The sequence below is a fragment of the Somniosus microcephalus genome, chromosome 5 (assembly GCF_052327205.1).
Source record: "Somniosus microcephalus isolate GS21.2 chromosome 5, FLI_Smic_1.0, whole genome shotgun sequence".
NCBI classification, from domain to species: domain Eukaryota; kingdom Metazoa; phylum Chordata; class Chondrichthyes; order Squaliformes; family Somniosidae; genus Somniosus; species Somniosus microcephalus.
The window spans coordinates 63906297-63932822 of record NC_140991.1 but is presented as its reverse complement, the minus strand read 5'-3'; the positions used below and the strand labels follow the sequence as shown (position 1 = coordinate 63932822).

The following is a 26526-nucleotide window of genomic DNA, read 5'->3' as shown; positions in this document are numbered from 1 at the left end:
TGACTGATCGACTGGAATTTTTTGAGCATGTAACTGGTAGAATAGCTAAGGGAAAACCAGTGGATGTGGTGTATTTGGACTTTCAAAAGGCTTTCGATAAGGTCCCGCATAAGAGATTGGCGTGCAAAGTTAAAGCACATGGGATTGGGGGTAAGGTACTGACTTGGATAGAGAACTGGTTGGCAGACAGGAAGCAAAGAGTTGGAATAAATGGGTCTTTTTCTGAGTGGCAGGCAGTGACTAGTGGGGTACCGCAGGGATCGGTGCTAGGACCCCAGTTATTCACAATATATATTAATGATCTAGACGAGGGAACTAGATGTAATATCTCCAAGTTTGTAGATGACACAAAGCTGGGTGGGCGTGTGTGCTGTGAGGAGGATGCAGAGAAACTCCAGTATGATTTGGACAGGTTGGGTGATTGGGCAGATGCATGGCAGATGCAGTATAATGTGGATCAATGTGAGGTTATCCACTTTGGTGGCAAAAACAGGAAGACAGATTATTATCTGAATGGCAATAGATTGGGAAAAGGGGAAGTGCAACGAGACCTGGGTGTCCTTGTGCACTAGTCGCTAAAGGTAAGCATGCAGGTGCAGCAGGCGGTTAAGAAGGCAAATGGTATGTTGGCCTTCATAGCGAGAGGATTCGAGTACAGGAGCAAGGATGTCTTGCTGCAGTTGTACAGGGCCTTGGTGAGACCACACCTTGAGTACTGTGTGCAGTTTTGGTCGCCTTATCTGAGGAAGGATGTTCTTGCCATGGAGGGAGTTCAGCGAAGATTCACCAGACTGATACCTGGGATGGCAGGAATGACGTATGAAGAGAGATTGGGATGATTAGGCTTATATTCGCTAGAGTTTAGAAGAATGAGAGGGGATCTCATTGAAACTTATAAAATTCTAACAGGACTAGACAGACTAGATGCAGGAAGGATGTTCCCGATGGCGGGGGAGTCCAGAACCAGGGGTCACAGTCTAAGGATAAGGGGTAAGCCATTTAGGACTGAGATGAGGAGGAATTTCTTCACCCAGAGAGTGGTGAACCTGTGGAATTCTCTACCACAGAAGGCAGTTGAGGCCACCTTATTAAATATATTCAAGAAGGAGTTAGATATATTTCTTAAGGCTAAAGGGATCAAGGGATATGGGGAGAAAGCAGGGACAGGGTACTGAATTTGGATGATCAGCCATGATCTCATTAAATGGCGGAACAGGCTCGAGGGGCCGAATGGCTTACTCCTGCTCCTATCTTCTATGTTTCTATATTTCAACCTAACATTTGTCACAGGCCCCTTTTTATGCTTCATTTTACTCTATCTCTTTCATCATCCAGAGAGCTCTCGCTTTGGTTGCCCTACCTTTCCCCCTCATGGGAATGTACCTCGACTGTACCTGAAGCATCTCCTCTTTAAAGGCAGCCTATTGTTCAATTATAGATTTGCCTGCCAATCTTTGATTCCAATTTATTCGGACCAGGTCCGTTCTCAACCCACTGAAATTGTCCCTCCCCCAATTAAGTATTTTAACTCTAGATTGCTCCTTGTCCTTTTCTATAGCTAACCTAAACCTTATGTTACTACGATCACTGTTCCCTAAATGTTCCCCTACTGACACTTGATCCACCTAATTCCCCAGAACCAGATCCAGAAATGCCTCCTTCCCCCTTGGGCTGGAAACGCATTGATCAAGAAAGTTCTCCTGAACACACTTCAGAAATTCTTCCCCCTCTCTGCCCTTTACACTATTACTATCCCAGTCTATATTAGGATAATTGAAGTTCCCCATTATCACTACTCTATAGTTCTTGCACCTCTCTGTAATTTCCCTGCAAATTTGCTCCGCTATATCCTTCCCACTAGTAGCTGGCCTATAGAATACACCTAGTAGTGTAATGGCACGTCTTTTGTTTTTAACTCTAATCAAATAGATTCTGTCCTTGGCCCCTCCAGGACATCCTCTCTCTCCAGCACTAATATTCTCCGTAATCACTACTGCCAGCCCACCACATTTCTTTCCTTCCCTATCTTTCCTGAACACCTTATATCCAGAAATATTTAGTACCCAATCCTGCCCTTTGAGCCAGGTCTCCGTTATCACTACAACATGAAGACTTAAGGCACCCAGCCATAAAAGAAAAATTGTTAGCCTCTCACAAGCAGTTATATCAGATATTGTAAAGCCTGCTAAGGAGTTTCACACTATGGCTAAAAGTATGGAGGAGTCCACTTCCAGCCTGTGTGCTGTGACCTCATGTGGCATTATAAAGTTTGGAGATGATACGAAACTTGGCAACGTAGTAGATAGTGCTGAGGATAGTTGTAGACATCAGGATGTCATAGACAGGATGGTGAAATGGGCAGAAGCATGGCAGATAGAGTTCAATGCAGAGAAGTGTGAAGTGATGCACTTTGGGAGGACTAATATTAAAAAAAGAGTATATTATAAATGGCACGATTTTGAAAAGTGTAGATGAGCAGAGAGACCTTGGTGTCTGTGGTGATTATTTCCTATGTTGAATAAGAAGTATTGTGATTGGTGAATGGGGTGGTTGTTCTCTGTTAGTAAGAAGTATTGTAATTGGTTGTTTGTTTCTACCTTGAGATATATGCTGTAAACTCATTGGTAGTGGATGTCAGGTGATTTGTGGTGGCCATCTTAAATTCAGTTCTCTCCAGTCATGGTTGGAGACTGGTGTTGAAAGATGTGCTACTGGATTTTTAAAGTTAATAAAGCCTAGATTAGAAAGGCAAATCTATTCATTATTTCAGTGTCCATATACACAAATCCTTAAAAGGTGGCTGGGCAAGTTGATAAGGTGGTTAAAAAAAGCATATTTGTTACTTGGGTTTATAAATAGAGGCATAAAATATAAAAGCAAAAAGAGATTATGCTAGAACTTTATAAATCATTGGTTAGGCCTCAGTTGGAGTATTGTGGACAATTCTGGGCACCACACATCAGGAAAGATGTAAAGGCCTTAGAAGTTGTTGTAGGAGGCTGCAGAGGTCTGCAACAGCTTGCTTGGAAAAGTACAGCCTCCTGATGCACAGCTTTTCAGATCGATCCAAGAAAGTGACTTTTAGCCTGTTAACCCTGTGTACTAAGATGGCCTCCTATGAGCACCCCCCTCACCTGCTGCTTCCTAATAGTTGCAACTACTGCTGGTGCTGGTTGCTGTTGTTGCTGCGCCTTTTCCTCCAACTGTTCCTCCATCCAAATGAAACTGGTAATAATAACCACCTTGGTAAGCAGATAGAGCTTACAAAGGATAAGTAAAGCAAAAATGTCAGAAAGAAGTAAGCTGAAAACTCTCCTGGCAATCCAAACATTACAATGCCCACAGATCCTGTGGTCCAATTACCCGAACATGAGTGCCTCTTTAAATACTGCTTCAGTGGCTCCAAGAGACCAATCCCTCTAGACTTTGTTGGCCGGTTGGGCACTGGGTGGGAATTCAGTGATTTCTTGTTAAAATGGCATTGGGATCTTAATTGGGTCATAGGACCCCGATTTGCATGTATTTAAAAGGCCCATGTCTGACTCTGGTGGACGCTTCAGCCAACTAAAAGAACTGCACAGTTAAAATGAGGGTCAGTGGCAATGCAGTGGAAATGGAACGGTGAGTATTCAGCAGTGATTTTAACCAGCGACCCACCCAGTTTCTGCCAGTGGACAGGGTTAAAATTGCTTTTCCAGAGTATTTTTGTAAGTGGAGAATGCCCCAATCTAACAGGGAAAATTCTTCACGTTTTTTTTAATACATTCTCATTCACGATGAGTAAATGTAATATTTTACCCAGCAAGTTATGCAAGTACTGTTATTATAAAAGAATATTTGTGTTCATATGCTATAGCTGAAAAGAAAAAAGAAAATAATCACAAATTGAATTGAACCGTTAATACAATTTCTCTCCTCACCACGTTTCTAAATGTTATTTGAGCTAAGTAACCTGTAAAGTGTTGCAACAAACAGATCAAAAGTAAATGTATTTATTTGATAGAAACAAAGTCATTCTGGAATCGAGGATTAATTAATCAATACCTGTCTACGTTCTCCATGCTGATGGCACATTTCCAGACAGCTCCCGTGGCTGCTGCTAACAACTCCTTATTGTCGGACTTGCTGAAAAGCTTGACCAGTGGTCCCAGTCCATTATGAGTTCTTACAAGATTACGTGTTTCCTCATCCTCTGCACACTAAGAATGGAAAGCACAACATTGTATGTAGAATATAAAATCAAACAGAATTGTACTCATTCATTCAATGCCTCACTGACTGCTTATGAAGTTTTTTAAAAATTAACTTTTACCTCGCTAAGGATTGGAATTATACATTTATGAAGAAAGATAGTATGAGCACAGATGCATGGGCAACTGAAAAGTCATGATTATAGCCTATAAAAAAATGTGGAGAATACCAACAACAAAAAATTGGGGTATTGAAGCTACTCTGTGGTCTACTTTTAGTACACTGATTAACATGTTTGTATCAAATTCCTCTTTGTGCTATTTTAATGAAGCTATTAATCTGCTTATTTACAAAAAATACTACACAGTGAAATTTCAAATCCCATGTATGAAAACTTTTATTTTATATAAGGCTCAAACTGTAAATATTTTTATGCTGACAAAATACTCACATTATAGGTTTAACAGTAGTTATCTGTACCCCACTTCCTTCTACCTCTGTCCCCTAATGGCATTTTCAAAAGATGCTAATCTAATCAATCAATCACTGGTTTTAATAAAACAGTTTTTAAAAAAGGCCATGAGTAGGAATATAGTTGGGCCAATAATATGTTGGTGGCTGTCTGCATAGCTGACCATTCCCTGGAAAATCAGGCATGGAGGCCTAAGGTCTACAAGGCGCCCAAGGAGCTCAGCTTGTCCGAATGTGAGCATTGAGTACAAATGGAGCTGGAAACTAATCCACAAGCTTCTTTAAGTTAGGCACCTACCTCATAATGTGGTTGAAGTGCCTGATAGGGAGGCCGCTTTAAATTTAAAATAGAACATCCCTGCATTTTGCACGCCGCCCCCCATGCACTGATGTCCCCTTATCCCTCTCATCCTGTGCCAGTTGCCCCTACCCCCACTATGAAAGTGGCTGGTACACAATGGGAAGCCAGCAGTCCTTCATTGGCTGCTTTTACTTGATAATGCAGCCCGAGTGCTCCCAGTGCAGGGTTCAGCCCTTCCACAGGATCTTGCAGTGGACTTGTTTGGGGGCAGAGCCGCTATCTACTGCAAACAAGGCCACGCATGAAGAAAACGGCACCAGTGGATGGGGCAGAGTGGGTGGGGGGTGCAGAAAACTAGCTACGCCGGAGTTCTTGCTTTCCCGACCCTAATGGGAGCCAGCGTATATTTGGAAGCTGTGACACTGAGTGAGATGAGGGGTATAGGCCTCCGAAAGGATACTGGGGCCCCTGCGCTGAAAGTCCAGGCCAGGGAGGCAGCCTGGCCTTTTGAAGAAAAGATTTTTTTTTAATGTTTTATTAAATGACTGCTTACAAACATTTTTACTCAGGGGGACCCCTCTGGATGGCAGCAGATGCCAGAGTTTCCAGCAGTGATGTGCCCACTGGCCCCATGCAAATAAGATGCTCTCCCACTGACCCCACATACTCTGGAGTAGTCAGCACTAGCATGCACAACAGGCACGATCCTGGTGTAACTGGTGGCATCTCGGCCCATTTAAATTTGGGGATTATTTGTTCTTTTCGACTTCACTCATGAATATCGTTTCTATAAAAATGACCTACAACTATTACAAACTGTCATTATTTTTCATTGCTTATATTATCAACATTCAAAACATCCTGACCCAAACTAGTAAGAATAAAAGCACCTTCAAGGTGCTTTGAAAAATTAGCTTCATGTAAACAGCTTAGAAATATTATTGGGAAAATATGTTCGAAGAGTCAGAAAGCTAAAAAGTAGTCTTGTATTTGTACCTTGAAAATGGCACGGGCACAATGCATCTGAAGCTCCTGATTTTCACTGTTAAGATTTCTTACCAGATCCTTAACCATATTTTCTGTTCGAATGGCCAACCGATAACTTGGCTGAAAAAGCAATAAAGAAAAGAAACATTATGTATTCTATGAATTTAAAAGACCTAGAGGCTGGTATTCTTTGTGAAGTTTTATGAAAAAGTAGACATGCATAAAGAGTGTGGAATGTCTGGAGAATGTGGCAAGGCATTAAATCATTCTTTCTCTGAACTGTCTTATCCCTTAGGCATTAAAAAGCTAGTGAAAAATTGAAAAAAAGGCCAATTCAACTGGTTAAAGCTCATTAATTAGGAGCTGGAGCATCAATGATTTGGAATTGGGGAGACAAAATTGTTGTAATATGTCAATGGCACCAAGATGTGAGGATTGCAATCAATCAAGATCAGATGCAGAGGGATCTACATAGATTGAGAAGTTGAGCTGAAAAATAGCCAATGAAATTCAATGTCAAAATGTGATAATAAAAGGGTACAGTAGTAATCTCCAGATACTTCCCAAGCTACGTGCTAGAATAGGGAAGAATAGAAAGATTAGGAAACTCAATACATGGCTAAAGGGGTTGTGTCTGGAATAGGGTTTTGATTTTACGGGACACTGTCACCAGTTTTGGGAAACATGGGAGCTCTAATCTCATTTAAGAAACATAAGATTCTGAGGGGGAATGACAGAGTAGATGCTGAGAATTTGTTTCCCCTGGCTGGAGAGTCTAGAACTAGGGGTCATAGTCTCAGGATAAGAGACTGAGATGAGGAGGAATTTCTTCAGTCAAGGAGTGTTGTGAATCTTTGGAATTCTCTACTCCAAAAGGTTGTGGATGCTGAATTGTTGAGTATATTCAAGGCTGAGATTTTTGGATCTCTCGGGGAATCAAGGGATATGAAGATCAGGTGGGAAAATGGAGTTGAGGTTGAAGATCAGCCATAATCTTGTTGAATGGTGGAGCAGGCTCAAGGGGCCGTATGGCCTACTCCTGCTCCTAATTCTTATGTTCTACCAGATAGATAGGCTACATCAGAACAGGACGAGAGGTAATGAACTGGCAAAACAGATCAATAGGGAAGTGAAGTAATTTAAACTAGAAAGGAAGTGGGACAGGGAATATAAAAGTGATCAGGAAGAACGAGAAGGTAGAAATAGAAGAGGTAGACATACAAAAAATAATAATTTAGCAAAAAGAATACTATGCAGAAGGAATAAAGGGAGTAGAGGTAAATCAAAACTAGATTATAAGCAAGAAAAAAGGAATGGGGTGTTGGTTGGGGCAAAAAAAATTCAAAAAGAAAGGCGTAGCATTAAATATGAATAAAAAGTGCATGTATTGCAATATTCAGAGTGTAGGAAATAAACTGGGGGCATTAGAAGCAATTCGGTTAAAGGAAGATATAGGTTTAATTATACTAACAGAAACTTAGTTGCAGCGGAAAATAAACAAATTGGGTTATAATATTTTAAGGAGGTACATAATAATTAAGAAAGGAGGAGTGGCAATATTGGTAAAGGAGAGAATACATGCTGTAGAGAAGATTTAATCACTTGAAGTGGGGCCTAAGCATACAATTATCAGATTTAGAGACAAGAATGCTACATCTGACCCAAGGCTGACACCCAAGGTCAGAAACTAAAATTGAAGAAGAGGGCGTATAAATATGATAAATATGGGAGAAGAGAGAATGAGAAAATATTCTCATAAACATGTCAGTGATAACAAAAGAGAATATTGAGGAGGTAAATACTGAATTGGTTAAAAGATATGATAAATAAAAGAAAACATTAGAGAAGTTAGTTAAGCTAAAGGAGGACAACGTGCTGAGGTCTGACAGTAGCCTGAGGGAAATAGGGGAAGAAATAAACATAGCAGAGGCCTTAGAAATTATACTTCAGGTTTCTATTGAGAGTGGATGAGTGCTAGAGAATTGAAAAGTGTCAAATAATCTGTTGCCTCTGAACTAACTGTGTAATTATAGGCCAGTTAGTTTAACATCTGCCGTAGGGTAAATTTTGGACTCTAATGAAAGATGAAATTACTAAATAGATGGCAATAAAATAATTTGGACACAGACAATACATATTTAAGAAAGGAAGACCATGCTTGACAAACCTGATGAGAGTTATTTGAAGAGGTAACAGATATGGTGGATGGAGAAAATGCAATGGATGTGGAGTACATGGACTTCCCAAAAATCCCATTGGCAGCTCCGCCCCTTACAAAGCTGACTGGCAAATCGTGGAAGCGGTCGATACTGCTTCCAATCACGTTCTGGTAGATTCCATTAGACTCCTGCTGTAGTTAAAGCAGGAATCAGGTGGAATTCCCATGGCCATATGTTTGGCTTTTTGACAATGGGTGCTTTATTTGCTGCATAATAATACAATGCCAGACTGAAGCTCCTCAATACTTCAATTAGCCACTGATTAACTCATCCGCTTGACCAAGTAGGTCCCAAGTCTCTGCTGAGTTAGCTGATCTCAGTTGAGTTGACAGAAGGGGCAATTGACCTTAGGCTAGGAAGAGGAATAACAACCACGATTTCTGTCTACTAACCCCTGCTGGAAGTGTGTTTTTACATAAAATTACTTAGAATTTTACAGCACAGAAACTGGCCATTCATCCCAGCAGGTCTATGTCAGTATTTATACTCCACATGAGCCTCCTCCCACCTTACTTCATCTCACCCTATCAAGATATCCTATTTTTTTCTCCCTTGTGTACTTATCCAGCTTCTATGGATCGATTATGGATTATGCATATTAGAACAGGATCAGACTCAGATGTGATGCATATGCAGTCAAAGCCTGCCAATTCTCACCAACAAGGCTCACAAATGAAAACTGGTCACATAGGGTGCCCCAGGACCTGCAGAACAATGGCCAGGATTTTGTGGTTGTAATGACAGTTGAAACTATCAGCGCTCACCGTCATTACTCTGTGAAACTGACAGCAACTTCTGGCATCCTTACATGCGCAGTTAAACGTGGAAATCCCGAAGTTGCTGTCAGTGATTCCCTGCTCCTCCACAGGGTGTGCTGTTGAAGACCCCGCAGATGTAAATCTTTATAAATCAATTGATTTGACGTGAACTTTAGCTTTTTATGCTCTATTCTCACTGTAAACCTTCAGTGTTGTAGTCGCTGTCAGCTCACTGTTTCACAATAATTCTCATCTATATGCTGCCCCCTCAGCGACAACATCCAAAAAAGCATCAGGTTCCACATGTAAGCTGATGACACCCAGCACTACATCGCCACCTCCTCTCGACCCCTCCGCTGTCTCTGATTTGTCACACTGTTAGTCCGACATCCAGTACTGGATGAGCAGAAATTTCCTCCAACTAAATATTGGGAAGACTGAAGCCACTGTCTTCGGTTCCCACCACAAACTCCGTTCCCTAGCCACTGAATACATCCCTCTCCCTGGTAACTGTCTGAGGCTAATCCAGATTGTTCGGAACCTTGGTGTCGTATTTGATTCCGAGCTGAGCTTCCAATCATATATCTGCTTCATCACCAAGACCGCCTACTTCCACCTCCATAACATCGCCCGACCCCACCCCTGCCTCAGCTCATCTGCTGCTGAAACCCGCATCCATGCTTTTGTTACCTCTAGACTTGACTATTCCAATGCTCACCTGGACGGCCTCCCATCTTCTATGCTACATTAAATTGAGCTCATCCAAAACTCTGCTGCCTGTATCCTAACTCGCACCATTCACACATCACCCCTGTGTTCGCTGACCTACATTGGCTCCTGATCCTGCAACGCCTCAATTTTAAGATTCTCATTCTTGTTTTCAAATCCTTCCATGACCTCACCCCTCCCTATCTCTGCACCCTCCTCCAGCCCTAAAAGCCTTAGAGATCTCTACGCTCCTCCAATTCAGGTCTTTTGCGCATCCTCATTTTTAATCACTCCACCCTTGGTGGCCGTGCCTTCAGATGCCTAGGCACTAAGCTCTGGAACTCCCTCCCTAAGCCTCTCCTCCTTTAAGACGCTCCTTAAAATCTACCCCTTTAACCAAGCTTCGGTCTCAATATCTCATGTGGCTCGGTGTCCAATTTTGTTTGATTAACGCTCCTGTGCGCCTTGTGATGTTTTACTACTTTTAAAGGTGTTATATAAATGTAAGTTGTCGTTGTTGAAGGGCTACATAATGGCCCAGTACTGTCATCGACAACTGGCTGTACCAGTCCATTCTTCATAACGTCCAGTGAATTACATAGTATTTAGAGCACAGAAAAAGGCCATTCAGTCCAACAGGTCCATGCAGGTGTTAATTCTCCACATGATCCTCCTACCACCCTTCTCCATCTAGCCCCATTAACATATCCTTCTATTCCTATCCCCCTCGTGTTTATCTAGCTTCCCCTTAAATGCATCTATGCTAGTTGCCTGAACTACTCCATGTGGTAGCGAGTTCCACATTCTAACCACTCTCTGGAAAATAAGTTTCTCCTGAATTCCCTATTGGATTTATTAATTACTATCTTGGCCCAGAATTTGCAGTCAGGATGACGGCGATCTGGCAGCGGTCACCGCCATTTTGCCTTCGAAACTGACTGCAATTTTTGGCGCATGGAAATCCCAAAGTTGCGGTCAGTCATCGACAGTTCCAAAACAGGCTGCGCTGTATCCCGCCCCCTACAGAGCCGGCAATCTGTGTAATTAGCCAAATCATTAAAACTAATGAAAACTTCGGCGCTTCCACAGTAATTACACTGTACAATTCCCCACTAAAAGTTAGATGCAAAGGGATTAGGTGTAACTGGGGTTTTGATGGTGTTATTACTGCTAAACAAATGTTAAGGGCCCAGAAAACTAATTTTAATTTTGTGCAGTGTGAAATTTGTCCATTAAAAAAAAAAAAATGGGCTAGAAATTGAGTGTCTTTGCGCCTCCCGTTAGCGCTCCCGGAGGCCCTAACGGGCGCAAATGGCTTTGCAACCAGTCGCAGAGCTGACATCGATTCCCGCCATATTCAGCGGGAGTTTTGCAGCGGCGCTACGGCATTGCGCCCCGATCTCCTTCGCCCGGAGATCGTGACGTCATCACCGTGCACATCGCCCCGGTAGCGCCCCCGACCTGAAATTGACCTTCGCCCCCTGCAGCCTCGCCGGTCCATAACACCGACAGCCACAAGAGGCGTGCATCGAGCGGCTGGCCACTTCGAGGGCGATGATTAAAGGCGAGGTGGCCGACGTAAGTTTAAAAAAAAACTTACCTTTCCTGTTGGAAGTTTTTTCACGGGTTCCTGCCCATGATCGATCAGCCTGCCACTCTGTTTGAGTGCCGGGCTGATCACGCTGGATCGTGGCTGCCTTAGTGGTCCAGGTAGGTCATTTTTCTATTACACAGCCTGCATTGATAGTCCTTCCCTTTAAGGGGGGGAAGGAGCCTTTGACCACGGCAGTGCTGCACTGTAAACGTCTTCGCTTCACTGCTGACCGCAAATTCCGGGCCCTTATATTTATGGCTTCTAGTCTGGACTCCCCCGCAAGTGGAAACATTTTCTCCATGTCTACCCTATCAAACCCTTTCACAATCTTAAAGATGTCTATCAGATCACAAGTCAGTCTTCCCTTTTCTAGATAAAAGAGCTCCAGCCTGTTCAATCTTTCTTGATGGGTATAACTTCTCAGTTCTGGTATCATCCTAGTAAATCTTTTTTGCACCTTCTCCAGTACCTCTATATCCTTTTTATAATATGGAGACCAGACTGTTCACAGTACTCCAAGTGTGGTGTAACCAAGGTGCTATACAGGTTTAACATAACTTCTCTGCTTTTCAATTCTATCCCTCGAGAAATGAACCCAGGTGCTTTGTTTGCTTTTTAATGGCTTTATTAACCTGTGTCCCTACTTTTAGTGATTTGTGTAGCTGAACCCCCAGAGCCCTCTGCTCCTCTACCCCATTTACACACTTATTTCCCAAGGAGTATGTGGCCTCCTTATTCTTCCTACCAAAATGTACCACCTCACTCTTATCTATATTGAAGTTCATGCCCATTCTGCAAGTTTATTAATATCTTCCTGTATTTTATCGCAGTCCTCCTCTCTATTAAGTATTCCCCCAATTAGGTGTTGTCCGCAAATTTTGAAATTGTACTTCCAATTCCCGAGACCAACAGTGGTCCCAGCACCAATCCTTGTGGAACACCACTTCCCAACTTTTGCCAGTTTGTGTAACTACCATTAACCCTTACTCTCTCTTTTGTTTTGTAGCCAGTTTGCTATCCATTCTGCTGCTTGTTCCCTGACTCCACAGGGGAAAAATTAGCACACGTCCCCTTTGGGGCACTAACTTTGCAGGGGTACTACTTTTAGCGCCCTGAAAAATTTAGTGCCCCTGCGCCCGAAATTGAATGGTAGCGCCCCAAGGAGGAGGCGGGGCACTACTGGAAGCGTTCCCCCTTCCTCTTGGGGTGCTCCTATTCAATATTCTGCTGCTACGTGCAGCAGCACCATGCATGTCGGCACATAGCGCTGCGGTACTACAGGCCTTCCTCTCCTGATTAAAGGGGAGGGACCTAGTGCAGCGTGCACCAGGGCCCTGCTGGACCACTGGGAAGCGGGGTGCTGGCAAACGAGCCTGGCACTCAAGAGGAGTGCCGGGCTGACCGACTGCGGCTAGCACCCCGCAGGAGGAAGCGAGAGGGGGCAGGTGCTGGCAGGCGGCCCAAAAAAAAGGTTGCCTGGCCCCTGCCTTTTAATGTGTGCCGCCCCGGCTGCAAATACGGCACCCTGAACCTGTTGGACATAGCGTCCGGCAGTAGGTCAGGGTGCGCGAGCAAAGTTTGCGGCCGGGGCGCGAGCAGGGTGCTGCGCACGGTGATGACATCATCGCTGGAGGCACAGCGCCATGGGGCGCTACCGTCTACCGCTAACCTCCCGCTGAATTTTGCGGGGGGCGTTAGCGTCACCTCACCCGGATGCTAGGTGCTTTGTGCCCCCCGTTAGCACCCCCACTTGAGGCGCTAACGGGAGGCGCAAAGCAACCCAATTTTTCCCCCCACATGATCTGACTTTAGTCATGAGTCTACTAGCGAAGGCCTTTTGAAAATCCAAATATATTACATCTAAATCCATTACCCTTGTCTAACCTTCCTGTTGCTTCTTCAAATAATTCAGTAAGTTTTGTCAATCATGATCTTCTCTTTTGAAATCTGTGGTGACTATTCTTTATTAAATTTTCAGTTTCTAGATGTTTTTCTATTACATCTTCAACTAAGGATTCCATTATCTTTCCCACCACTGACATTAAGCTAATTGGACTATAGTTCTCTAGACTTGTTCTATACCTCTTTTTAAATACAGGAATCACATTAGGGGGCCGATTTTCCCGCAGGTGCGGGGAATTGTCGGGTTCCCCAAATGTCGGGTTCCGACACGAATCTAAATGGGTCTGCCAGCTGGACGCAATTTTCCCTCAATTGGCCAATTAATTTCCAGCGTGTGGGCACCCTTGCTAATTGTCCATTTCCAGTCAGAAAGCCTCACAGTATGATGTCATCATTCATGGTGCTTTTAAAGTCTCCAGCAAGCTTTTCAACCTCTGCAGGCTTCCCAACCAGCCGTACAGAATGGCAGAGGAGCCTACACCAACTGCTGCCAGCGGCAGAGGCCGAGCTGCCACCAAATTTGATGAGACGTCACTGCAGACATTGGTGGATGGGGTTAGGGCCCACAGGGAGGTCCTCTTCCCTAGCTCAGGGAGGAAGAGGCCTCCCAACGAGACCAGGGCTGCATGGATGGAGGTGACTGCAGAGGTGAACTCTCAGGGAGTCATCCGACGGACCTGGATGCAGTGCAGGAAGCGCTTCCATGACCTTCACCGTACAGGAAAAGTAAGTATGAAGTTTCCATCACCCTCAACCTGATCCCCATTGCCTTTCCCCAACAGCACTCAGCTTCAGCAATCTCTTCCTCCACATCCCACTTCACAGTCACATCCATGCACCCTTACCCATTCCCTATCTCTCTATGCTCACATTCACATAACTATTCCACCATGCAGCCCTCACACTGTCTCACTCTGATGCTTGGAACACAACTGACAACACATAGGGAGGGCCCTTGGTCTTGCAGCCTCACACCATCTTTGTCTCCTTCTAAGTATCTATGCTATGCAATCTCTACACTCACTCCTGCACTCTCACTCAAACTCCACTTGTCTCCCTCATTGCAGGAAAAGAGAGCTCACAACAGGAGAGAGCGAGCCAGGACTGGAGGAGGCCCACCCTCAATCGCGCACCTGACCCCCTGGGAGGAAGCAGTGATGGAGATTGTCGGGGCTGACGTGGCTCCGGAAGCTGGGGAAGGAGAGACAGGAGCAAGCCCGCAAGCTGGTGACAGAATAGTTTTCCATCTCTCTCATTGACATAGCATGAGTCACTGTAACGATTCTGAAGCTACATCATTTGGACTTATGAGCATCTGCAAAATCCAATGTGCATGTAACCTTGGCATCACATCTCTAACTCTTTCCTTTACTCCCCCACAGGACCATCCAAAGCCCCCGTCCCCACTGCGGAGGAGCAAGAGGCTGTGCAGCCAGACTCCTCAGAGGAAGCTCCAACCTCTGAGGGCGCAGCGTCAGCACCAGCGCAGGCACCTCACACCTCGGTGGGACCTTCGCGAGATAGAGTAGTGTTGTCACCTGGTGTATCACAGCTCACAAGTGAGCATCAGCAGATTGTGGAGACAGGGACAGCAGTGGAGAGTCCTCGTCGGAGGGCGCAGGCCTCTGCCAGCTCAGCTCAGCTGCATGTCGACCCTATGCCTCTGGGTCCATCTGCAAGAGAGGAGGTGATGGATCTCCATGCACAGATGCAGGAGTCTCTGGCAGGTTTTGTCTCCAGAGTCGCTGCGAGTGTGGAGCGAATGGAGGAATCCATGGCGAGCATGAGCAGAGCCTTATTGGAGTCATTGGCGCATGAAAGCATCACCACGGAAAGGATGGCTACCTCCGTGGTAAGGTTGGCTACCGCCGAGGAGAGGAGGGCTGCGGCTGAGGAGAGGAGGGCTGCGGTTGAGGAGAGGAGGGCTGCAGCCGAGGAGAGGAGGGCTACGGCCATGGAGGAGCTTAGTCACCAGGGTATCGAAAACATGGTGAGTGCTCAGAATAGAATGACATCTTTTGAGGAGCAATGGGCATCTATTGAGCACCGAAACCAGACCTTCATGGAAGTCCCTCTGAGCAGGACTTCCAGTGCAGTTACGGGTCCCCATGGTCCCCCTGATGTGCAGCAAGGTGTTCTCCAGCCACTTGCAGGCGCTGAGGGGGAGCTGACCCATGAGAGGGAGGTTGTTGGCACACCTCAAGGAAGTGGGGGCTTCTCTCCACGCGCTCACACTTCTATGCCACTTCAGAGCCCTCGGTCAGAGCCCCAAGTGAGATAGGAGTCTCAACCACTGCACAGCCGCAGGAGCAGCAGACTGCTGGCGAGCCCTCACAGGCTTGCCACCCCAGAGGACGCCCGTCAAAGGTGTCGAGACAGGAGCAGCAGGAAAGTGAGCAAGGGGCCTCCACATCTGCTGAAGCCACAGGGGTACCACTACGTAGGTGCACGCGTAAGAGAAAAATAAAGCACCAGCAAGGGTAGTCATGTGGGTGAAAAGTCTTGTATAGAGTTTTAATGCCATCAGTTTCTTGTACATAAAAAATCTGGTGGCAACTGCTGCAGTTGTGGCGTCTGTCATTTGGCAAATGGGAATTTCACATTGAGGCCTTAGGATTACTTGCAGATGTCAGCAAGCTGGTCAAACAGGTAGAAATGCGCAGGGATGGGCCACTGTCCATGGTCAGTTAAGAAGCAGCGAGGCTACAGTGTTTGATGTACCAGGCTATGCAAATCTGGCCAGGATGACTGTGTTGCCTGCCCGGTGCCAGGGTTAAGGACATCTCCTCTGGGCTGGAGAGAAATTTGCAGTGGGAGGGGGAGGATCCAGTTCTCGTGGTCCATGTTGGTACCAACGACATAGATAGGACAAGGAAAGAGGTTCTGCTGAGGGAGTATGAGCAGCTAGGGGCCAAATTAAAAAACAGAACCACAAGGGTAATAATCTCTGGATTACTACCTGACCCACGAGCAAATTTGGCTAGGGTAAATAAAATCAGAGAGTTAAATGCGTGGCTCAAAGACTGGTGTGGGAGAAATGGGTTTTGCTTCTTGGGACACTGGCACCAGTACTGGGACAGGAGAGAGCTGTTCCGTTGTGACGGACTTCACTTGGCCAGTGCTGGGACTAGAATCCTGGCGAATCGAATAACTAGGGCTGTAGAGAGGGCTTTAAACTAATTAGTGGGGGGGAGGTTTCAAGAGAGCGAAAAATAAAAATGTCAGCGGAGAAAGCAATAGAGCAAGGTAGCAGTGAGGGAATTAAAAGCCAGAGCGTGTCAGGAAGGGACAGAATGTATAAAGATAAAGGTAAAGTAGTAAAGGGGGTAAAAGCAGGAATAAATTGTCAGAAAACCTATTTTAAAGTTCTTTATCTGAATGCACGCAGCATTCGTAACAAAATAGACGAGTTGACGGTACAAATAACTACACACGGGTGTGATTTGGTGGCCATTACAGAAACATGGCTGCAAGGTGACCATGACTGGGAACTAAACATACAGGGGTATTTGACAATTAGGAAGGACAGACAGGAAGGAAAGGAAGGTAGGGTGGCTATGTTAATAAAGGATGGAATCACTGCAATAGTGAGAAATGATCAGGTCAAAGGATCAGGATAGTGAAACAGTTTGGCTGAAGATAAGGAATAATAAGGGGAAAAAGTCACTAGTGGGCGTAGTCTATAGGCCTCCTAACAGTTGCAACTCTGTTGGTCGGAGTATAAATCAGGAAATAGTTGGGGCTTGTAATAAGGGAACAGCTATAATCATGGGGGATTTTAATTTTCATATTGACTGGACAAATCAAATTGGGCAGGGCAGCCTTGAGGAAGAGTTCATAGAGTGCATTAGGGACGGGTTCCTTGAGCAGTATGTTACTGAACCAACCAGGGGGCAGGCAATCTTAGATCTGGTCCTGTGTAATGAGACAGGATTAATAAAAAATGTCCTAGTAAAGGATCCCCTTGGAATGAGTGACTATGACATAGTTGAATTCCAAATTCAATTGGAGGGTGAGAGAGTTGGATCTCAAACCAGCGTACTAAGCTTAAATAAAGGAGACTATGAAGGTATGAGAGCAGAGTTGACTAAAGTGGACTGGGAAAATAGATTAAGGTGTAAGACGGTACATGAGCAGTGGTGTACATTCAAGAAGATATTTCACAACTTTCAAGAAAAATATATTCCACTGAGGAAAAAGGGGCGTAAAAGAAAAGACAGCCATCCGTGGCTAAGTAAAGTAATAAAGGATAGTATTCGACTGAAAACAAGGGCATATAAAGTAGCCAAATCTAGTGGGAGGATAGAAGATTGGGAAGCATTTAAAAGCCAGCAAAGAATAACTAAAAGATTAATTAAGGAAGGGAAGATAGGTTATGAAAGTAAACTAGCAAAAAATATAAAAACAGATAGCAAGAGTTTCTACAGTTATATAAAACGAAAAAGGCTGGCTAAAGTGAATGTTGGTCCCTTAGTGGACGAGACCGGGAAATTAGTGGTGGGGAACATGGAGATGGCAAAAATGCTGAACAAATATTTTGTATCAGTCTTTACAGTAGAGGACACTAAAAATATCCCAACACTGGACAAACAGGGGGCTATAGGGGGGGAGGAGCTAAACACGATTAAAATCACTAAGGAGGTGGTACTCGGTAAGATAATGAGACTAAAGGCGGATAAATCCCCTGGGCCTGATGGCTTACATCCTAGGGTCTTGAGAGAAGTAGCGGTAGGGATTGCGGATACATTGGTGGTAATTTTCCAAAGCTCCCTGGATTCAGGAAAGGTCCCAGCAGATTGGAAAACTGCTAATGTAACGCCCTTATTTAAAAAGGGAGGTAGACAAAAGGCTGGAAACTATAGACCAGTTAGCCTAACATCTGTGGTTGGTAAAATGTTGGAGTCCATTATTAAGGAAGCAATAACAGGACATTTGGATAAGCATAATTTAATCGGACAGAGTCAGCATGGTTTTATGAAGGGGAAGTCATGTTTGACAAATTTGCTCGAATTCTCTGAGGACGTAACAAACGGGGTGGATAAAGGGGAACCAGTGGATGTGGTGTATTTGGACTTCCAAAAGGCATTTGACAAGGTGCCACACAAAAGATTATTGCACAAGATAAAAAATCACGGGATTGGGGGTAACATACTGGCATGGGTGGAAGATTGGCTATCTAACAGAAAACAGAGAGTTGGGATAAATGGTTCATTCTCGGGTTGGCAATCAGTATCTAGTGGTGTTCCGCAGGGGTCAGTGCTGGGACCGTAACTTTACAGTCTATATTAACGATTTGGAGGAAGGGACCAAGTGCAACATATCCAAGTTTGCCGACGATACAAAGATGGGAGGGAAAGCAGTGAGTGAGGAGGACATAAAAAACCTGCAAAAGGACATAGACAGGCTAAGTGAGTGGGCAGAAATTTGGCAGATGGAATATAATGTTGGAAAGTGTGAGGTTATGCACTTTGGCAGAAAAAATCAAAGAGCAAGTTATTATCTAAATGGAGAGAAACTGCAAAGTGCTACAGTACAAAGGGATCTGGGGGTCCTGGTGCAGGTTAGTATGCAGGTACAGCAGGTGATCAGGAAGGCCAATGGAATCTTGGCTTTTATTGCAAGGGGGATGGAGTATAAAAGCAGGGAAGTCTTGCTTCAGTTATACAGGGTACTGGTGAGGCCACACCTGGAATACTGCGTGCAGTTTTGGTTTCCATATTTAAGAAAAGATATACTTGCTCTCGAGGCAGTTCAGAGAAGGTTCACGCGGTTGATTCCGGAGATGAGGGGGTTGACTTATGAGGAAAGGTTGAGTAGGTTGGGCCTCTACTCATTGGAATTCAGAAGAATGAGAGGCGATCTTATCGAAACATATAAGATTGTGAGGGGGCTTGATCGGGTGGATGCGGTGAGGATGTTTCCACTGATGGGTGAGACTAGAACTAGAGGGCATAATCTTAGAATAAGGGGCTGCCCTTTCAAAACTGAGATGAGGAGAAACTTCTTCACTCAGAGGGTAGTAAATCTATGGAATTTGCTACCTCAGAGAGCTGTGGAAGCTGCGACATTAAATAAATTTAAAACGGAGATAGACAGTTTCCTAGCTGATAAGGGAATTAGGGGTTACGGGGAGCGGGCAGGGAAGTGGACGTGAGTCTAGGTTCGGATCAGCCATGATCCTATTGAATGGCGGAGCAGGCCCGAGGTGCCGTATGTCCTACTCCTGCTCCTACTTCTTATGTTCTTTGCATTCCACCCAGCAATGTTCTCGCGCACTGGTGCTGCTGGTTGACGGGCCTCTGCAGGATGCTCATTTCCGTCCTCCTCCTCCGTATCATCCTCATCCGAGGTGGCTCTGTGAGGAGCCTCTTGGTCCAGCGGAATCGGCAAGCCACAACACTGTGCCATGTTGTGAAGCACACAGCATACCACGACGATTTTGGAGACCCTGGCTGCTGAGTACTGTAGGGCTCCACCTGATCTATCGAGGCATCTGAAGCACATCTTTAGCAATCCGATGGCTTGCTCAATAATGCATCTGGTGGAAATGTGGCTGGAGTTGTAGCGCTCCTCAGCTTCGTTGGCTGGTCTCCTCAACGGCGTCATTAGCCAAGTCCGCAGGGGATATCCCTTGTCTCCAAGTAGCCATCTCTGAAATTCGTTTGGCGGACTGAATAGCGGAGGCACAGTAGACTGGCACAGTATGAGGGAGTCATGGCAGCTGCTAGGGTACTTGGCACAAACATGCAAAATCACCTTCTTGTGGTCACACAGCAGCTGAACGTTAAGGGAGTGGAAGCCCTTGTGGTTGACAAAAACTCCTGGATTGCGATGGGGTGCCCTAAGGGCCACATGTGTGCAGTCAATGACGCCCTGCACCCTTGGAAAGTCTGCCAGCTGAGCTAATCCAAGCGCTCGCGCCCTCACACTTGCGCGATCCCGGGTGAAATGGATGTGATTGTGCGCGAGGGTAAAGAGGGCATCGGTGACCTGTTTGATGCAAGTGTATGCGGCCGCCTGGGAGATGCCGCTGATGTCTGCTGCTGATCCCTGGAAGGAGCCTGAGGCATAAAAGTTGAGTGCGGTGGTGACTTTGATGGCCACTGGTAAGGAGTGTCGACCTGGTGCTCTGGGCTCCAGGTCTTGCTGTAGCATTGCGCAGATGTCAGTCACTACCTCTCGCGAAAGTCGGAGCCGCCTTTGGCACTGCTGCTCAGTCATGTTGAGGTAGCTCACCCTGTGTCTGTAGACCCTGTGTCTGTAGACCCTGTTTGGGGGGTATATCCTGCGCCGACGGCCTTCCATGCGCTGGCCCCTTCTGGCCTGTCCTGCCTCAGGTGGCTGAGCCGCAGCCTGTCGCTCCTGCTGGTGCTGGTGCTGCTGTTGTTGCTGGATCTGCTGCAGCCACCTCTGCTGTTGGAGATCCTCTAATGCCAAGAAGGGAAGGAACAAAAGGCCTCCCATGCTTCTGGCAGATGCCTCTGTTGAGGAAGCGCTGAGTTAGGGTGCTGAGAGGGGCTTCCCAGGAGCTCACACTGGAGAAGTGTGTGAGGCTCCAAACTTCCACAGCTGTGCCTAAGCCTTCAACAAGTTGCCCCAAGCCTGGAGAAACCAGGTCTTGCAGCCTACAAATGCTGTCTGATTAAATCTCTTCATTCCTGATTGACCTGCAGCTGAAAGTAAGCAAGCCGACATTGTTCACGCCAGGTTTCATCAGCGGTGTTCCCACTAGGTGTGGTTTACATGGGGAAAGGCTGAAAATTGCAAGGGCCCCTTAAAATTGGATTACAGATGCCAATTATTGCTCATTAGGCTCCCGACGACCAGTCCCGCCTGCTGCGGGCGGGACTGATTCGGGTCGCGTTGAAACACCGGGGCGAAAGTCAGACAGGGTGGGGAATCGGGCGGGGGGGGGTGTCACGACCCCCTATTTCTGCGATTTTCAACCCCCGCACGCCTGAAACCCCGCCTGACGACTCCAGGAAAATCGAGGCCTAGGTGTCTGCCAGTCCTATGGCACTATTCCCTTTTCTAATGAATTTATATAATAGCGCCTGTGCTATCTCTTCCCTAACTTCTTTTAATATGTCTCTAAATTTGATGAGTTCATTAATTATCTCCTCCCCCTTTCTATCTTAAATGGCTTTATATCTATTTTGATCTCCTTATCCAATTTTTTGATGAAGTAACAGGGGGGATTGATGAAGGGAATGCAATGGATGTTGTCTACATGGATTTTCGGAAGGCATTTGACAAATAAGAATAGGTGGGTCAGTGGCAGCTTGGATAAGGAATTGGCTTAAGGACAGAAAACAGCGAGTTGTGGTAAATGGTTGTTTTTCAGACTGGAGGATGGTAGACAGTGGTGTTCCCCAAGGGTTAGTGCTGGGGCCACTGCTTTTTTTGATATATATAAATGACCTGGATATTGGAATGCAAAGTAGAATTTCTAAATCTGCCGATGACACCAAACGTGGGGATGTGGCAAACAGTGAGGATGATACCAATCAACTGCAACAGGACATAGAAAGGCTAGCAGAATGGGCAGACAAGTGGCAGATGGAATTTAATACAGAGAAGTGTGAGGTGATGCATTTTGGCAGAAGGAACAGGGAGAGGCAATATACACTTAATGGCACAGTTTTAAAGAGTGTGAAGTAAAAATAGGGACCTGGGAGTTAATGTGCATAGGTCCCTGAAGGTGGCAGGACATATTGAGAGAGTGGTTAGCAAAGCATATGGGATCTTGGGCTTCAAAAATAGAGGTATTGAGTACAAAAGTAGAGAAGTTAGGCTGAACCTTTATAAAGCGTTGGTTAGGCCACAACTGGAGTATTGCGTCCGGTTCTGGTCACCACACTTTAGGAAGAATGTGAAGACACTTGAGAAGGTGCAAAGGGGATTTATCAGAATGGTTCTGGGGATGGGGGATCTTAGCTACAAGGACAGGTTGGAGAAGCTGGATTTGTTTTCATTAGAACAAAGGAGTTTGAGGGGTGATTTGATAGAGGTGTACAAGATTATGACGGGTTTGGATAGGCTAGACGGGGAAAGGCTGTTCCCACTAGTTGATGGTACAAGGACTAGGGGACACAGAGTTAAGGTTTTGGGCAAGAGATACAGGGGGAATGTGAGGAAAAACTTTTTTACGCAGCGAGTGGTAAGGACCTGGAACTCTCTGCCGACAGAAGTGGTGGAAGCGGAGACACTCAATGCTTTCAAGGGGAGACTGGATAGGCACTTGAGAGAAATAAACTTGCAGGGCTACGGGGATAGAGCAGGGGAATGGGACTGACTGGATTGCTCTACAGAGAGCCGGCACGGACTCGATGGGCCGAATGGCCTCCTTCTGTGCCATTATGACTCTATTTCTATTGCTTGATAATTTAATTTTTAAATCGGCAGGCTTTGCATCATTCCAAATTGTACACACCGTTTCAACATTAATTTCAAGTTTCCTTAACCATTCTTGGTAAGCTCCGGCTCGGAGCTAATTTATTTGGGGGTTGGATAGCCAGCTCTGCAGCTCCTATATAAAGGGCACAAGTTGTACTTTCCCTAAATCTGACACCACTGCCTTCATGGATTGCCATGATGCAGCAGTAGAACTGTTAATTTAAGAAGTGGAAGAATGTAGGGTTGCCCTATTGGATTTATATGGTACTGCACAGTTAGATATAGGCCTAGAAATTGGGTTGGGGCGCCAAAGTGGCGCAAAAGTCGCCTTAGCGCAGGATTTAGCGCAGCGATCGGAGTAATACCGATCGCCAGAAATTCAGTTTCAGTGCCCGAGGGACACGGGGCGAAGCTCGAGGCGCTCCGCGTCCCTCTTAGGGCGCTGAAACTGATTATCGCGGCGCAACGTGCCGCAGCGCCACACGCTGCGGCACTGCAGGCCTTCCTCCCACTGTTAAGGGGGAGGTGCCTGCAACAGCGCAATCCCCGCTCGCGAGTGCCGGCAAATGAGCCCGGCACCAAGGAGAAGTGCCGGGTTCTCGGGAAACAGCCAGCAATGCCGCGGGGGGGGGGGTTAGGAGGCTGGGGACGGAGGTGCTGGCAGGCGGCCGCCGAAAGAGCGGCCGCCCCGCACCTCCACCTTAACTTGCGCCGCTGCCGGCACAGTAAGGCCCCGTGAACCGGGCGCAGGTAGCGAACGGCGCAACTGCGCCGTTCGCTACCAAATATCGCGAACGGGGCACGAATGGGGCGCTGCGCACACCGATGACGTCATCGGTGGCGGCGCAGCGCAACAGGCTAATGCCACCATTAGCGCCCCTCCTGAATATCGCGGGAGGCGCAGCCAGTGGCGCTACAGCCACTGCCTGCCTCTTTAGGCGCTAACAGGTGGCGCTACTCACCCAATTTCTCCCCCATAATGTTTTGGGTCACTGAGTAATGAACATTAAGCAGAGCTGTTTGTGAAACAAGCAGCTGTTGCTTAGGTGAATGTCTCGCTCATCAGAGCCTGGTGTACTACTGGTTACAAAACTGTTGCAGAAACAACTTTCTTATAGTTACTGATGAACCAGAAACCTTTGCAGTTCATCAACATCATGGCATTGTGTTTAGGTGCCCAGATGGCCACTAACATCCTGGACTTCGCAGAATCCTGCATTCACAGGAATTGCAGTTCCCCGTTCTACATTGATTTTCCCTGGGGAAAATAATAAAACATCAGTGTTTGGTACATCTACGCACGACTGATGTTGCCAATAGCTACTGTGACAGCCTGGAAACACACAAGGACATAGAAGTTGAGGGTGGTTGTGACTTTGACTGCCATTGGCAGTGCAATTCCTGTGGTTCATATCTATATATATAAAACGGTATGTCTCTCTGTCTGTCTTTCTGTCTCTCTGTCCGGCTATACAATCAAAAGTTATAGAGCGTACCTACACGTGTGTTACATCAAAAGAAAGCTTACGATTCCAGAACGGTTGTAAGCGTATTTACGTTTCGGTGAGACAAAAATTGTGCCCGCGGTATCCAAAAAACTTTCAAAATTCCGCTCATTATCTGCTCATTAGCATTGAGTGACATCGAGGTCGACCAATCGCACGGTCGAGCGACCCGACGGTCGACCAATCGCTGCGTGGCGGGGGCGGGTTCCTGGCACGTGCGGGCGGGCCCTCCTAGAGTCGAGTGACGGGACGATTGACCAATCCTACGCTTCGGTGACCTGAAGGTCGACCAATCGGTGCGTGTGTGGGCGGGCCTTATCGTTCTGAACCGAGGTGAGTCGCCGCCATCTTGATTCCAAACTTTTCATTTCTTTTTCCCGCTTTCTGCGTCTTTAAAAAAAAAGTTGCTTTTAAAACACATAGGCCTAGAAATTTAGTTGGCTGCGCCAGCCGTTAGCGCCTTAGGAGGAGCAGATCTCGAGCGCTAGGCGCTTAGCGCCCGGGCGCAGCGCGATCTGCGCCTCGCCCCAACTTCAGTAGACATTTAGCGCCGGCGCAAAGTCTTTGCGCGCGCTCAGCTGCGCGCGCAGATCATGACGTCATTTCGTCGTGCAACGCCCTTTGTGCGCCCGGAACCGGAACTTCACTCGTGCCGCCCCATTGTGCGCCGGGCGGCCCTAACGATTGTGAAGTGGAACGGTACACAGCCGAGGCGGGCCGCGGGGAGCGCAAATTAAAGGGCACTTACCCTGCACTATAAAGGGCAGCCATTTTGCAGCATTCACTCTTGTGCAACGGATTTTTGGAGAGAGACCAAGGAAGAGAGCTTACTGCTTTGGCCCAACACTAGGACAGGTCTTTTTGGCTTCAGGCCAGAGCTGTGCAATTCTCTTTGCCTTCATTGAGATCTCAGTGTTTGCCAGCATATTATGGGGGCTGCATTGGGTGCCAACGCTGAGTTTCAGCCTTATGTCGGAAGGGCTTACAGACGCCGTGAGAGAGTGGCAGCCCTGGCTAGACGCAGAGGGGGCAACAGGCGTCGCCAAGTGAGGCCTTACCCACCCAGGGTATACCGGCAGCAGTTCTCCTATCTCAACATGTCTGCCGCGCAGTGTGTTAGGAGGCTGCGATTCAGAAGGGAGCTGGTTGCAGACATCTGCCAGCTGCTTCACAGAGATCTGCGTCCACAGCTGATGCGCAGGACGTCTCTGTCGGTGGCAGTGAAGGTGACGGTGGCTCTCAACTTCTATGCCACTGGCTCCTTCCAATCCGCTGCTGGGGACATCGCTAACATCTCCCAGTTCGCCGTGCATTGCTGCATCCGCCAGGTGACCAATGCCCTTTTCAGAAGGAGATGTCAATTCATCTCCTTCCCCATGACCCTGGACAAGCAGCAGCAGCGTGCAGTGGGATTTGCAAGAATAGCGGGCTTCCCCATGGTGCAGGGCGCCATTGACTGCACGCATGTGGCTTTGCGGGCACCTCTGGAGCATGCCGAGGATTACCGCAACCGGAAGGGCTACCATTCCCTCAACGTACAGCTGGTGTGTGACCACAGGCAGCGCATCCTAGCTGTCAATGCCCGCTTTCCAGGCAGCAGCCACGATGCCTTTATCCTGCGACAGACAACTGTGGCTGACATGTTCCAGGCACAGCCTCACCCAAGAGGATGGCTTATCGGGGACAAAGGCTATCCTTTGTGTACCTGGCTCATGACCCCGCTCCGCGCGCCCACGACCCCTGCTGAAGAGGCATACAACGAGAGCCATCAAGCGACCAGGAACCTCATCGAACAAACAATCGGCGTCCTGAAGCAACGGTTCCGCTGTCTGGATCGCTCCGGGGGAGCCCTCCAGTACTCGCAGGAGCGAGTCTCCCAATTCGTCATCGTTTGCTGCATGCTGCACAACCTGGCTATCCGCAGGACTCAGGCACTGCCACCTCACGTTGGACCACCACCTCAGGAGGAGGAGGACGAGGAGTACCAGCCCAGGAGGGAGGCAGAAGGTCCAAGGGCCGCCCGTCGGCGGCTTATTGAACGTCACTTCTAGGCCCCCTGTCAGGGAATGGCTTGTGCCAATGAAAGAACATGATTGCAGCCGCTCCGCAAGCCCTCAGCCGGTTAAGGCAACAAACACTTCAAAGATCAAACATGGACAATCTGAATAAATAAAATGGTTTATTGTACAAACTCAGGGCCCTTCCCACATGAAAACCAATAACACACGAAACCCCCAAAAAACACTCACACACATGACTCACTCCCACAACCTGGGGAGGATTAACAAAAGATGTCAAGAAAAATGGCCTCATCCTCGGCCTTCAAAAAACAAACATACCAAAAAACACATTTGGACACACCCTCTACTTTGTGTCCCGCGAGGGCGATGCCTTCTGCAAACTTTGCCGGCCCCTGGACGCCCTGCTGCTCCTCCTCAAAGTGAGGCCAGTGGCTGCTGCAAGGCTGGGGGACGGCTCCTGAGGGGCACATGTC

The 26526-nt window shown here is 46.9% G+C and overlaps 1 protein-coding gene across 1 annotated transcript in view; it reads right to left on the bottom strand.

The window, feature by feature from the left end:
• Positions 1 to 26526, bottom strand: part of odad2 (outer dynein arm docking complex subunit 2) — a 422610-nt gene that overhangs the window by 60672 nt on the left and 335412 nt on the right. Inside the window, exons 13-14 of the mRNA XM_085987200.1 lie at positions 5960 to 6070; positions 4045 to 4199 (exon numbers count right to left, since the gene is read on the bottom strand). Coding sequence (XP_085843326.1) covers positions 4045 to 4199; positions 5960 to 6070 — 266 coding nt within the window. The remainder of the gene's footprint in view (positions 1 to 4044; positions 4200 to 5959; positions 6071 to 26526) is intronic.